Source organism: Apteryx rowi, unplaced genomic scaffold, assembly GCF_003343035.1.
Source record: "Apteryx rowi isolate R43461 unplaced genomic scaffold, aptRow1 scaffold_383, whole genome shotgun sequence".
NCBI lineage: Eukaryota > Metazoa > Chordata > Aves > Apterygiformes > Apterygidae > Apteryx > Apteryx rowi.
This window is the reverse complement of record NW_020450341.1, coordinates 244,739-259,813: the sequence shown is the minus strand read 5'-3', so window position 1 is coordinate 259,813 and position 15,075 is coordinate 244,739. Positions and strand designations below refer to the sequence as shown.

Genomic DNA, 15,075 nt, shown 5'->3' with positions numbered 1-15,075 from the left:
ATTTTGTGCCATTTCACATGCAAAATATGCATAGTAGTCATTAGCTGACCACAGTTTAGAACACTGATTTGGCACAGTGTCTCCACAGAATGTGTCCCAGATGTTATTATAAAGTTTTAATGCATGTACAAAAAAATAAAAATAAAAAACCCTTTATGACACTAATAAATGGTCTAACTTCTAAGACCATATGCAAGATTTCAGTTCTTCATAAACATTTAAACTAATTTAGTAAACATTTAGAAAACTGTGTACTGTGCTACAGATTTTAAATGTGACAGCTGACAACATAAATTTTCTGGATGATGATCGAGTCAATGCTAGTGCAGCTGTAGCAACAGTAAGACATGCAAAAGCTTAAAGTTTAGTTTCAACTGTTTGAGTGCATTTTTCATAAGATTCAAGGATTGTCAATGATTTACACTCACTACATAAATTCTAAATAGCCAGTAAAAATAGGAAATAAAATTTGAACCCCTTAAAATTATTTTTGGAAGTATTTTTCAACTGCACAAGTAAGGAGTTAGGGCAAAGCACTAAATTATCCATTTCCTGAAAATAAGTAACACTTTAAACAACAGTAGTGCTTTAGAAAGGAAACAATCTCTGTTTTGAAAATAATATAAATACAATTTATGCATATTAATATTTTTACTACCTAAGTAATTCAAACAAAATATTTAGCCTACAAAATTTACATTAGAAGCCAAACTGTGTAGCTGTGGGAGTTTTCTTGAGCAAAGGCTGCAGGTTTTTGCTTTGGTTCTCCAATAGGGTGATAAAAATTCTCAGTGCACAGAGTGCATATCATTGTCCACCGCTTTATTCCGTGTTATCTTGTACCACTAAGCCTACTAACGCGTTTATTATATCTATTGTAATTTACATAAATTACAAGGTGCTAATCCTTGGTCTATGCACAGGTAGGATCAGGTTCATCTGTTCTAACTTCAGATATCAAAGAAAATCATCTACATCTCATGTCTTAGATAGGCCATCCACAGGATTACTAACAGAGGATAGGATCCAAGCTCCTTTAGAGCCCAAAGGAAGGATCACCCTGAGGGTGAATCATCTTATCCAAAGGTAGGGACTTAAAGCATGTATGATAAATAGCCTGAAGGCTGCCTATCCAGTAACTAAAAGCAAATTTAGGATGACAAGCTCAGACTTAAATGCCTCATGTTACAATGATAGTTGTAAACAATATATAATTATCATAATTAAATAAAGCCACTAAACGAAATAAAACCTGAATCTCCTCAAAATTAAAAAACAATCAGTAAAATAATGAGTACCAATTCAAAATACTGAATGTAAACTGAAGTATTTAACATACCATCCTTTTATTTCTAAAACGGTGGCTTTGACAGTATTCAACAAAAACTCCCAAATTCCAGTTTTTGGAACTCTAAGTTTCTGCCCCTCTTTCTATGGCTGCTTGACTTGCCTATGTGACACTCACAACACAGATCTGGAAAGAACATGACATAAAGAAAGATTTGCCAGAAAGCCCTGACTGTTTCAGCATTTAGAAAATTTTGCAGGGGATGCACAAATGTTTTAGGAAAATGCCACTTCTCAAATCTGTCACTCAAAACAGCCTTTTCAGTAGCAGCTAAATAAGGGAGAAGATCATAAATCAAAGGCTTTGATAGCAGATTTTTTTTGATTGTTACCTCTCCAGGAAAAACTAACCCCTTGATTGCAATGAATATTTCTACCAAAGCTGTTCCTAAGTTTCACTTTCTGATTATCTTTCCTACACCTCATTTTCACTTGGGAGGGGAAGCCCTGTGTTTTATATAATAGATGCTTGTGGAGTTTTACACTGTATTTAAGCAGATTAATCATTTAGAAAGTCTCCTAAACATATTGCAATATTTGGGAACTAATGAACTAATTCCACTCAAATCCTAATGAATTCCCTACAGCAGTGCAGACTTTTGTTGGGTGGTACAAGAGAAATTATGTTTCGATCTTCTAGAATTAAGTTGGCATTGATGATCTACTTCCATAATGTTCCCCCTCACAAATATCTGAAGTGCTGTAAATAGATTTATTTACTTTCTCAACTTGGAACCAAAACTGATGCTTCTTCTTTATGGGTATTTCTTTGATTTTTAACTAATTAGAAGTTTTAAGTCTACCTCCAGAGTTTTGTTAAAGTACTATGATATCACCATTAAAATAAAAGTCCTTTTAGAATTCTGTATTTGTATGTTCTTGCTACTTGCTCATATTTTCCTGGTGTTCAGAATTCTACTCTACCAAAGACAGTACACTGGATTTTAACAGAAAGTACTGAGGTAGAAGGACACAAAACAATCCTTTTGATTTTTTATTTCTGAGCAATCATTAAGTCTCAGTGCTTCTTACAGATTCCCACATTTCTGCAACTCTTGAGGAGTGCACCTCAGTCAGTATGAATAGGGAGGAACAAGACTCAATGTATCACAATACTTGGTAATTATTCTCTTGAAAACATATTTATCCAGATTCTAATGCATAGCAACAATTTACTTCTCATTAATAACTATTTTATCTCCTTTAAAGATCTCTAGGAAGGATTTTTTAAAAGGCACTCAAAGTTCAAACAGTTTGTGTTAACCAGTTCTCTTTTATCTTCTAACTTACTAACATGCTCAAAACTTTCTTTTCAGCATATTCATTATACTGAAATCCATGTTTGGTCAACGTTTTAGATGCTGAGAATTATTACATCAGTTAGTTTTCTTTGTTATGAAATAAGGATACATATTCTCCAATTTAGATTCTTAACATATTCATAGCAGATTAGCTATTTCATTATTCAATTATTTTAGACTCCCCCAGACAAATACCAGATAGTCTTCTCCTGGTAGCTTACTGATTTTTAAAGTATAACTTTAAACCAGCATCTTATTTCTTGATGCTTCAAAGTCTAATTTTAGCTAGAACAAACTAGTTCCAAAGCTAACATCCTGTGGTGAAAATAGCTGTAATATAAATTTAGTTTCTCCTCAATATTATTATTCTCTCTAATTGGATTTTTGACTCAGTTATAATCTCACAAATCCAATGATTCTTTTGATGGCTTACTCATTCTGAATGATTCACTTTTCTTAGACCTGTAAGCATGAAGAAGAAAGCTACAGATCGAGTGAAATTAAATCAGTTTCATTCATGGCTTTGAATATATGTGCTTTGTAATATATCTGATATTAAGCAGTCCAGTGTTGAAGCATTGTGTAACGTATTGCATGTGGCATGACACACTTACTGAAAACATCCTGTACGTACTATGTGAAGGTTGCCTAAGTTTGCATACTGGTGTGAAATTACAGATTTTGGTATTAGATGCACAAAATACACACTTTTAAAAAATAATCTGACTATATTTTCCCTGAGGTCAATTTTCTCATTTCTCCTCATCTCTGGATTACTGTTTTTTCTCTTTGCTTCATTACCTGGTACCTTATACCCCTCTCTTTGTGCCCCCTTATCTTGTTTTCCTTCTTTTTATTCTTCATTATTATAATATTATTTTCTCTTTTTCTGCTCTTTCTAGCTGACAATTTTCTGCCTCTTATTTCTTCCTCTCTGCCACATAGAGTTGATCAGGCAGTAGACAATAAATGTATGGAAACACTGTAGAATTCTATCATGGGAACAGTCATTTCCATCATGTCAGTGCATAACAGCCAGAATAACTGCTACTGGCATGCTACAAATGCCTTAGACATACATTATGTGGAAAAAAAGCAGCAGGTTGCCACTTTATTAAACATGTACAAACTAAGGCAGAGAAGACAAGTTACCATTTCATGCTTCAACATCAATCTGGAGTTCACAACAGGGAGCTTCCTCAGCATCACGACTTTACATCTTCTGCTGCAAAGTCCATTTGTTGACACTCATAGCTATCCAAACATACAGACAGTCTACAAGCCTTGAGGATTCCCTTGATGGTAGCCTGGCTCTGTTGTACGATTTGGCTGAATTTTGGTAGTGAAATACAGGAATATGAAACAGAAATTATTGCCTGATATGCTGAGACATTTGAGAAAACCAGGAAACAAAAGTTTTTACTTAAAACTTTCACCAGTACCTAAGGTTATGTCTTCTCTGAATTGACTGCCTGTCTCCTACACTTATTTGGGAACTAAAATTTAGGTATCCCTGAGCTTAATCCTCCTGAAGAACCCAATTTGCTAGTTATGTTCTCAGCACAGAATTTAATTTCAGAGAAACATGGCAAAGAGTAGTGCTAAAGATCTTTTAAACAACAGACCTTTTGTAAGAGGTCAGGAGGACAGAGCTTGATTCTACCTGAGAGATTAGTAGGTAGGTAGAGTATTTAAATTCTGGTACAAGTTTTTATTTCTTAATCCAGTGAAAATTCTTATTTGTTTATCCAGTAACTGTTAACCTAAAACACTTAACTAGACCAGGGAAAAAGGCCCCAAGCATGTATGAGATATGTGTTAAAAATCCCTGAGGCTGAGGCAGAACTAGAAGTCAGATCTCCCTTTTTCAAGGCAAATGCTCTAACTACCACTGTATTATGCAAAAAGTGAGCAGTAGCATGACCTCATCACTATTTCTGGAGGAAAGAGAGATCCCAGTATTATTCCCAGACAGGTTTTCAGGCACTGAGTCTCTGAGGTACCTACCTCTATCTGCTTTCAGCTACAGGTACTTCCTGAGCCTGATGTAGTTTCTCTTAGTAACAGACAGTGGATCTGACTGTTGAGTTTCCCCTTAAATCTATGTGAGCTTTTTTGCATTCACAAGGATTTTCACAAATAACCTTAGATACACAGTTTTGTGTAATGCAATGGAAAACGCAACTGAAAAGGAGAGACTGCTCAAGGGCCAGTATCATTCAGGAGTAATTCAAGTTTAAAAGAAAATACTCAGAGAAAGATAAATACTAGAAGAATTAAGAGTTTTATGCACTATAGACTCCACATACTGCAGCACTTGGAGTTTCCAGAATAACTTTTGTCAAGAATTTTTTTTTTTTGTAGGAATAAATTTGTTCCATCATTTTTATACCTTGATTCTATAATGTATGAATTGATATATAACCAACACTACATAAAATAAAAATACGCAGAATATGTTTCAAGGTTCAGCAGTGTTATGAGTTCTTAGCAGCACAAAAAAAAAATTCTGTCATCTGTGGAAATAAAATTGACTAAATTTCTATAAGAAAATAGATAATTATATACAAAACAATTTATTTCTTGAAACTTCCAAACAAAATTAAAGTTACCAATAGTAGTTACAAAATATAGAGCAAAATGCTAAATATATTCAATTTTTTATAAATCATTTTCATAACAAAGACTATTATTTCAATTGGAGTGTAAAAATTTGATAGCATACTTTTCTACTGGTACAGAAAAAGAAATCGTAACAACTCCAGTAACTATGAATTACTTAAGAATCTTTATATTTACCCACGCACTGCAATATTCATATTTCTTGCTGCTTTAGCAACTTCTTCAAATTTGTCTATGCTTTCTTCAATTGAACAATTAATATTCATTTTGCTAAAAGATTCAGATGCTGCACCAAATACTGAGACTTCTGTAGCCCCTGCTGCAATCTGAAAGATATATTTCAATAAAACAGAAGAGTAACAACATATTAAAAGATTAAATTAAGTGTTTAATTCTGTAAAATATTCTAGAGTTTTAGTTTTAAGTACATTAGAAGTCTCACCCATAACTAAAGTATAAATGCAATTTTAATTCCAAATGTTCTTTAATCTATTTGCATGTTAAGAGATTGAAACTAATTTTATGAATTCACATCACTATGGCATATTTCCTTCTTCGTCTTGTCAACTGCATAAGCATACATTTTTTAAATGATAAATGTAGGTATTAAGATGTAGGAAATTATATAAAATCCAACCATGAAAATAACAGTGATGGATATTTATATTTCATTTTTCAAAAAAGAAGGAGATCTCATAAACTCTGTCCATCCTCTTTATGAATGGCAGGAAGTCACTCTCATGCTTAGGACAAGCTCTGTGACCTGCACATGTTCAGGGTGGCAACAATATCTGCTTCTGCAGAATAACATTTAAGCTTCAGCAACCCTGACAAGAACAAAAATCTTTTCCAATGGAAGGGAGAAAATAAATATCAACGAAAGAGAATTCAGGACTCACAACTGTTTTACTTTCACTGTATCACCAAATAGGGTATAGAGATATAGCAGATATAATTCAACTCATACGGCTACCATTGCGGACTAAGTGTAGTATTATAAATCTGACTACATTGCTATAGCTAAATCTCCTGTGTACACAGGTCACACATGCAGTATAAAAACTGAATCAGACTAAGCCATAAACATCCAACAAGGAGTATGCATTCCAAATATGGCTTGTCCTAGATCCAAACAAAGTATAGAAAGCATGAAAACTCTTCAGAAAACAAAAAACACCTGTAAATATTTGACTATCAAAATGTATTGCTTTAAGAAGACTGAAATGCTCTGTTTTTGTAAGTTCTAACACTTCATTCCGAGTTTATTATTTTGAATATGTCTTGTATGAACTGAAACATTTAACAGTTTTTGAATTCTACTGAAATGGGTTCAAAATTTAAAAAAATCTAATATAGTCCTACAAAACATTTTCATTTAATTGTCTCACTACTTTCCAATAAAATCCCATTTTTCAGAAACTCTTCTAGGACTAACAAGTCAAAGAAAGAAAAGGAATTTTCTTTCTCTGTTTATGGAAGCATCATTCATAGCAACTTGCAAAGACTGATTGGTACCGCTATTACAATATGAACATATAGTATTTAATGTCATTCTGTAAATTTGGTCATTTTTCACCACAGAAACTGACAGGTTTTTATTAAAATATAGCTTAGTACTAACAGAACAGGGTATATGATATTAAATAAGTAGTTTTTGGTACTAAACTGAAAGTATCTGAAATATGAAAGCACCAATTATAGACATCTTCTAGAAATGCACTTACAGCAGAATGAAAACCTTGAAGATTAGGTGTGAGAACAGGATATTGGACTCCAGGATGCCGCTCAATGCCTCTCATTACTTCTTTGTGATCTGCCATCTAAAAGAGATAAATATTTTATTATCAGTTATTTTCTGATTTTATATAGTAAAGCAGAAATTATCTTACATTGTATTTTTGTCTTCATTAGGTATACAGTTCGTAAAAAAGTATAACAGCAAAGTGGTTAAATAGAGATTGTACAACAACCCATTTTTTACATTTCTTAACTTTTGAATACTTGAGGCGTATGCTTTCAAATTCTATATTATTATAGAACTGGAGATAAAATTTCCAGAGTGTTTCTTTTGTATCTGTAAAAAACGTGTATTGATAAAATTGTGATCATGTGGATTACTGCAATTTTAAACCTACTTCAACAGACTCAACCAGTAGAACTAACAGAATAATGAAAATTTCAAAACCAACAAAACCTTTAAAATTTTCCACAAAATTCAGCATGACTGAAAATGGCTAAAAAAGACTTTAGTCTTAAATGTAATTGAACTTGAATTCTACTCAAAATGACAATTGGCATATCTGAAAAGACTAATCRCAACAAAACTATTCTTAAAATATATAGCAAAATCCAGTTCTTTGTATAGTGTAACTTCTTAATATACTTAGAATTTTCTTTTAAATAGAAAAAAATTCTGTTTTATTATAGCAAACAACATGTTATGAACAGGTCAAAGAAAACTACCTTATTTAAGCAATTGTTTTCATTCACAGTACCTAACTGCGCAAGCTGCATCCCTCTGAAGAGAAACTATGTCTTTTTAAGATATACTTATGCTTTTCTCATTCATGATTAAATATAGCTCCATGTACTAATCAAGAAGATTAATCAGAGACTTATTCATGTAATAAACTGTAGATTATTTAGACCAGCACATTTTCTTGAAAAAAGTGTAGGAAAAATGAGTTTATGTTTTAACAGTGCCCATGTCTGGAAACAATAAAATTAATAAAGCATATCCCTCATACTTCATGTCTTTAAAACTTTGAGTTTTAAAAAGATAAATCTGAATAGTGTGCTTTCAGTGCTGTTTAAATCAGCTCTCACATGATCATATCTTCCAAGCAAACAATACTTGCTCTGATATTAAATTGCCTTTCTGATTAATTCTTTTCAAACTGATGAAAAGTCAATTTAGGACTACCTTAATAAAAGATATATGAACAACAAAGCTTTTGTTACACCTTATTTACAATGGGTAATATACATTGACAGCTTTGCAGTATCACAGTTCTAAATATATGAGATATTAAATTATACCATATCAATAAGTGCCAACACTACTGGCATCCTGGAATATTCACGTCACTGGTTTCCTATTATGAAAATAAATGTATTAAAAATATCAGAAAAATGCATGCATGCCCAACATATGTCTGTAAAGAAGTGGATACATGGTATGGAAAGCGCCTCATAGCTATACACAACTAATTTCTCATCAAGAATCAGGCAGTGGCACAAAGCAACTTTTTGTAATTGCTTCTATGTAAAGTAAATCAGTGCGACCACCTAACATATGTGATAATCTCACAAAAATACATTCTATCATGCCTTATTTTTAAAAAACAATTTTTCATTCCTTAATAGAAACAGTATCTACATTTCTCAGGAATAGGAAAAATATTTGAAAACAAGTGATTAATTAAATGGCAAATGTTGGAACTAATTCCATACTTTAAAATTATAGCCTGACTTAGAATATACTAGAAAACCAAAACGACAGCGTTTCAAACAGCATAAAGCTGCCAGGTCCAAGTAATATTTTATGTATTACATTTGTCCCATTGCTATTTTTCCTGTAAGAAAAAACTATTTTAACACATATTGCATGTTATAAGTTTTTAAATTGTAGTAAAATATTTCTTTTCCAAATTTCTTTAAAAATAAGCTTTTAATGGTAGGTATTTATAATTTTGGGCCATTTAGGTTATAGGTGTGGGATCCTGTTTTATATGGCACCTTGCTACTGCGGAACTTTTTCTTTTAGCTTTTTTCAGCAATAAAATCTTTGCCAAAAAAAACACTGGGTGGGAAACCATAAAAGAGCTTTAAAATACTAAAAAAAGAAATAAGTGAATGAGTGATCTAAACATAACCAGGAATTCTATTCCCATGACCTACGAAAAGAAAAAAGAAAGGAGCACAGAAAAGACAAAGTCAAGACTGCACTCCCTATCAAAGCAACACAATCTTATTATTTAAATTAAAAACATTTTAAACACAAATTAAGCCATTAAAATAAAGTACTCAGACTTGAATTTAAGATAAGAAGGGATTGTTCTTTTTTTTCCAAAACTGACAAAACCAAAGCTAAACTTGGTACTCCTAAGGGCTCACAGGAAAAGCAAATAATTAAACAAGAAAGGAAGAAATCTACCTTTGCTTTAGACTTTTCATTCGCATATTTAAAATCCCTACACTATTCTCTGTTGCTGTAACTGCCAAAGTGTGATGGTCCTTGGAAAAACCTAGCCTAAGCACTTCTAATGGAAACAATCTCAAAATACATTGTTGTGGTGTTGACAACTAAGAAATTCTGCGTTGTCACTGTTCTCTTCCCCTTTCATTTTATCCTTCCTTTGGGCCCTTCCCTGGTGGTTCCGGGAATACTGAAATAAATTGAGAGCCCATTAGAGAGTGCTGTACAGCCAGTCTGCTCTGTAAGCTATTGAGCAAGGTAAGTTATGAGCCTACCACGTTTTTCTCAGAGGAAAGTCTGGAACACAGTCCAGTCCCAGGGCTCATTCTCAGTTTAAAATGGATAAACCTTTTATACATTTTGACAGAAGACAACAAAAAACATTAAAAAATTTTTTTTGTATCAATTAATTTCAAGTTTTACTTCTCAAATAATGTGTGTAGTCCTTACTAAACATCAAATGTTTCTGCGGCTGCAAGTGTGTAACTTCTTGAAAATGAGTTTATATGATATAAACAAGGATTGACTTATTTCTTTACCTGCAGGCAATAATTAAGTTTGCACAAACAGGAGCTACATAGTATATTTCAGAACTAGGCCTGCATTTGCAGCATTAAATCTCAAATGAAAACCTGGCACCTCTACTGGCAATATAGTTTTGCTGCTGACTTCAGAAAGGCTGAGATTTCTGTTGAACTGTAGCAAAAATAGAAATTAATTCTGGAAAAGCAATGAGCAAATTATTACAATACATCAAAACTCAGTATGGCCACTGATAGAGCGCTAGATCTGTAAAATAACTAAGGTGCCTAACAGCTACTACATATGCCAAAGTCCCAAATTTAGATCTTCCAAACACATTCCCCAATGTGGAAAATTAAATTTTATTTAGGGGAAAGAAAAGAAGTATGTAACTTTTCTGTTTTACATCAATGTTTATTAGTTCTCAGAAGAGTAGGAAATAGGTAGGAGCAACTTTAAATTATATTAATGACCTATCACCTCAGTTCTTTAGTCTTTTAGCTCTTTACTTCTTACTTACAGCTGATCGAATATTTAAATAAAGTACAAAATAAAACACAAGAGTACTTCCCTTGTCTCTATTCTACAAGTACAACATAGCACTGAGCATAAAGAATGTTCTGTATATTAGTGATTATTGTGAAAAGTCTCTGCCTCTTTCAGGGCACATTCAAAATTTGTGTAAAATCTGCAACGCTGCTCCCTCAATCGGAATCCTTCAACATGCAAGTGCATGTGTGTCTGTTCGTATGTGAATGTTTATAATGTTAGTGTTTGGGCAAGGACAACTGTATGGTAGATATATACATGAGAATCACAGAATCACAGACGGTTGAGGTTGGAAGGGACCTCTGGAGATCATCTGGTCCTACCCTCCTGCTCAAACAGGGTCAGCTCAAGCAGGCTGCCCAAAACCGTGTCCAGTCGGGTTTTGAACGCCTCCAAGGATGGAGACTCCACAACCTCTCTGGGCAACATGTTTCAGTGCTCAATATACCAAACACAGCAGATACTCAAGGAAATTATGTTTGGGTTCAGGAGAGTGTCAAGTTTCCATGACATTCCACATAACCCCTAGGCCTGGGAAGTCTATCCCCTTGGCTGGTGCCAGGGAGCATTGCTACGAAGTTTCCCCTATTTGCACAAACCCCACACACCTAGCTTTCCCTTCTTTGATTGTAGGCTCTGTATTAGTGTTGCTTCCACAGGAGGTCCCCTCCACCATGAATGTTCCACAGAACATGCTCTCTCCCTGCCTGAGAAATACTGCGGTTGCATCGCAGCCAAGCTCACGCTTGGCTCTGTATCCTGTTGATTGTACCTCTGTTCATTGACTCTGACTCAGAGACTTGACTTCCTGGCTTGACCTTGTATCTGCCTCGTCACTATGGACTTGCCTGCAGATCTGTATGCTTGACTTCCCTGGTTACCTTCACCAGACCTGCTCTGCTCTTGGGTGGGACTGCCCCTTTGTCAGTGAGGCCACAATCTCTGCTCACCTTGTTATCATTGGCTCCCAGTTCCCCATCTTTTGTGAAGCCACCTGTCCTTGCTGCTCCCTAACTCTGTTGACTAGATTTAACCAGCTTCCTGCCTAGCTTGCTGGCTTTTCTTAAAACTAATTTTTTTGACACTGACTGTGTCTGCATGTACTGCAGATGACCCACAGGTATGTAAATCAGGTAAAACATTAGATGGCAGAACACCTTATAATTGGAAAGCCCTCATGTTCCAACAAATCTTTCAATGGACAGATGAAGATATCAGAAGTTCTTTCAGTTTTAAAACTTTATCAATATTCAAAAGAACCTGGTGAAGTGTCCAAGAAAAAGGAAATATCTGTGCTGCAGTATCTTGATATTTTTCACTAGAATATAACTTGTGGGACAAAGAGATAGATAGATAAAGATATGTATATGCTTTGACACCTTACTACTTTTCAATAATTTGCCCAACTTCAGTGGACCTGGATAAAACTGTAAAACTTTTAAACTGTGTAAATGGTGTAAATTTTACAAAAAACAACAGATTACTTCTGTCCTATTTTCTTGTATAGTGAAACAGGCTAAGGCATTAGAAAACTACATTGCATGGAATAGCATTTAAATTTAAATAGTTCTAATGGTGATGATTTTACATACCTGAGGCACCCATTTGGATGAAACAAAACTGGTCACTTCTATTGCAGGCAGGCCTGTTTTGGAAAGCTGGTCGATTAACTCAATTTTGATATCAGTTGGGACTATGACCTATGAACACAGAGACATACTATAGTAAAGTATTCCATGCAGTAAGAATCTTTTGGAAGAGAAATGTTCTTAGCACATAACCAATACTTTGTTTAAAGTAATGAACTATGCTTATAACTTATACCATATCTATACCCTTTACTGACAGTAGGAAACTACCGCACAAGAAAAGCACTAAGCAGTGTACATGATCCTATTCCATTTTTTGTCCATCACAAAAGAATGTGAAAGCACTTCCATGTAATTGCATATAGATCTGGCCTCACTGATTATTAGTAACCAAATACCAGCATACCAAAGAAGTGACAAAGGAAATAATAACACAGAATAATCCAGCCAAAGGAAAAAGAAAAAAAAAAAGCCCCACAGTTGCGGCAGAGTAATTCTCCTATTCCGTTAATACTATTAACACTGTTAACACCTTTGTCATCAGTAAGAACAGCATATGTAAGCTTAATCTATTTGCTGAAAGAGGTGACTGCTTTGATACGTGCACCCTATTTACATAGTCTCTTTTACTTTTCTTCCATGCTTCCCTACCACCCTTTGGGCAAATAATATCACAAAAAGAGTACTTTTCTTTCTTACACACCAATTCAACAGGAAGCATGATAATATCTATTGTATTATTACTACTATAGTAGGACATGCAGCATGAACATGTTATGAAGAGAGCTAGTGTTTCAAGATGTTTATCAATTATGTTATGACAGAATGTAATTGGTTGACAAGACAAATTCCAGAGAAAAAATGCAGGATGAGTAACAATAAAACTAGTTAACCAAGTATAGCAAGAAATAAGTATGATGTAGTATCTGATAAACAGTAATATACTTTTATACTAATATACAAGGCATTAATATATAAATAAATATACAAATATATTTATAGTGCATAATGAAAAACAAATGATTAAATGATATTTCTACTTTTCTAATGGCAATAATGCTTATATCCATGTGAAAAAAAAAAAGAGAAAAAGATTACTTTTTCATTTTGTAAACCATCCCTTGGCCCAACTTCTACTATCTTCACATACTCAGGCAGTCCAGATGTTTTAGATTCCTGAAACAAAAATCACACAATGAACACAAAACAGTGAAGATCACTAGGATCAAAGATACAGCTTGCACATGTCTTCTTACATGATTCTGGGTATGAAGTCATTTTATCAACAGTAAGTTTGCTCACTACCCTTAAAAATTTGTGAGAACATGTTCCGCACCTTGAATTAGGGAATAAAAGTTAAAAACAGAAGTTATCTCCATGCATGCTCCATTGCTCCTCTGAGGCCACAAATGTTTATTACAAGAACGTAAATAAAACCATAAATGACCATTGTGTTTTACAAAGTGAGAAATAGTCCCATTTCAAAAAGCTTCCAAACAAACGATCCAATCCTCCAAACTTTAACTGAATGTTCTCAATTTGCAGAACAATTACTTCTGTGTAAATGTTTGCAAGACAAGGCTATAAATCTGAGCAGAGCAGAGAAATCAAGAAATCTTGAAGAGATTATTAATGAAAGATGAAAGTAATCCTTCTGTTTGAAGATGAAGGCTTTAAATAAGGATTTAAAGGAGACCAGGGAAGGCCCCTGGTAGACAACAAGAAGAATTTTCCAGGTGTAAGTGCAGATTTGAAAAGGTAGGAGGCTGAGGGTGAAAGGAGGAAAGGAAGGCAGCAGTAAGGTCAAAGGGCTAAGGAGAGCATGGGGAGCTGGAGGTGGGGGAAGGAGAAACAAGAGCAGAAAAGCAGGTGAAGGGAAATGAATTTTATTATTTAGCTGGTCTGTTATTGAATCAAGTTGACAGGTGTGGCAGTTAAAGTAACCTGGGCTTTTAAGTCCTGAAACAGTTCAGAGCAGTTGCTCATACTGACCCAAAAAAGCTGTGTGCCTTTAAAAACAAACGGAATGGCTAACTTTGGGCATTCTGCCAGGGCCTATATGAGTAGAGGGGACATACACATGCAGCCCCATCTGGAGCTCGGGGAGACACTCCGCTTTCTCTTATTGCGCTGAATACAGAAGCCAATCCAGTGTCTTCATTCCAATATTTCAAGCCCTTGATGGGATTAGCGCTAGCTACTTGAGAGACTGCTGCTCCCTCTACAACCATGACCTCCCCTGACAGTTAAATTCCACTGGCACAATGAAACTGTCAACTGGGAGGGAAAGGCGCCCGGATGCAGAAGTCGGAGCTTTCACAGAAACCAGACGCAGACTCAAGAAGTCATTTGTGCAGTGCGTAAATAGGACCACTAATCTCACAACATTCACAACTAGATGAAAAACTCATTTTTCATCCCTTCCTCATTAGCATCATCAGTGTAGCTTCAACCAAACGGCTGATGGTTTCTCCTCACAGTAATGGAAAATGAGCCATCTGCACCATACTTTTACAGCACCTTTGGTCCCCCCCCACACACACACACCAATTTCAGTGCCCATGGATTAAAGTAAGTTTTCTACAGTAACAGTCACAATACCAGCTAAAATACAATAAACATTTTTCAGAGCATTTACTGTATATTTATCTAGGCACAGTAAAAAGAATGGGAAACAGCTGTATAGTATCTATTGGATCACGGGGAACATCTGGTAAGTTAAAACTTTGTCAGGCTGTGCTAAGCCCACACTCACCGACAGCATAAACTTACTTAAACGTGAAGGTAAAACTTTCACATCTGCTGCATATTGTTTCTTTTTTTTTTAAGTTATTTTCATGAATATGGCACAGCTTCAGCACTAAGGGCATAAATCTGGGTTATTTCATGATTATCAGATCCTTCTTGTTACAAGACAAATGCCACAGCTGTACTATGAATAAAGCTG

The 15,075-nt window shown here is 34.6% G+C and overlaps 1 protein-coding gene across 1 annotated transcript in view; it reads right to left on the bottom strand.

Annotated features, from left to right (window-relative positions):
* Positions 1-13,298, bottom strand: part of HMGCLL1 (3-hydroxymethyl-3-methylglutaryl-CoA lyase like 1) — a 56,433-nt gene extending 43,135 nt beyond the window's left edge. Inside the window, exons 1-4 of the mRNA XM_026074266.1 lie at positions 13,227-13,298; positions 12,132-12,239; positions 6,995-7,090; positions 5,448-5,596 (exon numbers count right to left, since the gene is read on the bottom strand). Coding sequence (XP_025930051.1) covers positions 5,448-5,596; positions 6,995-7,090 — 245 coding nt within the window. The 5' untranslated portion in view covers positions 12,132-12,239; positions 13,227-13,298. The remainder of the gene's footprint in view (positions 1-5,447; positions 5,597-6,994; positions 7,091-12,131; positions 12,240-13,226) is intronic.
* Positions 13,299-15,075: the final 1,777 nt, after the last annotated feature.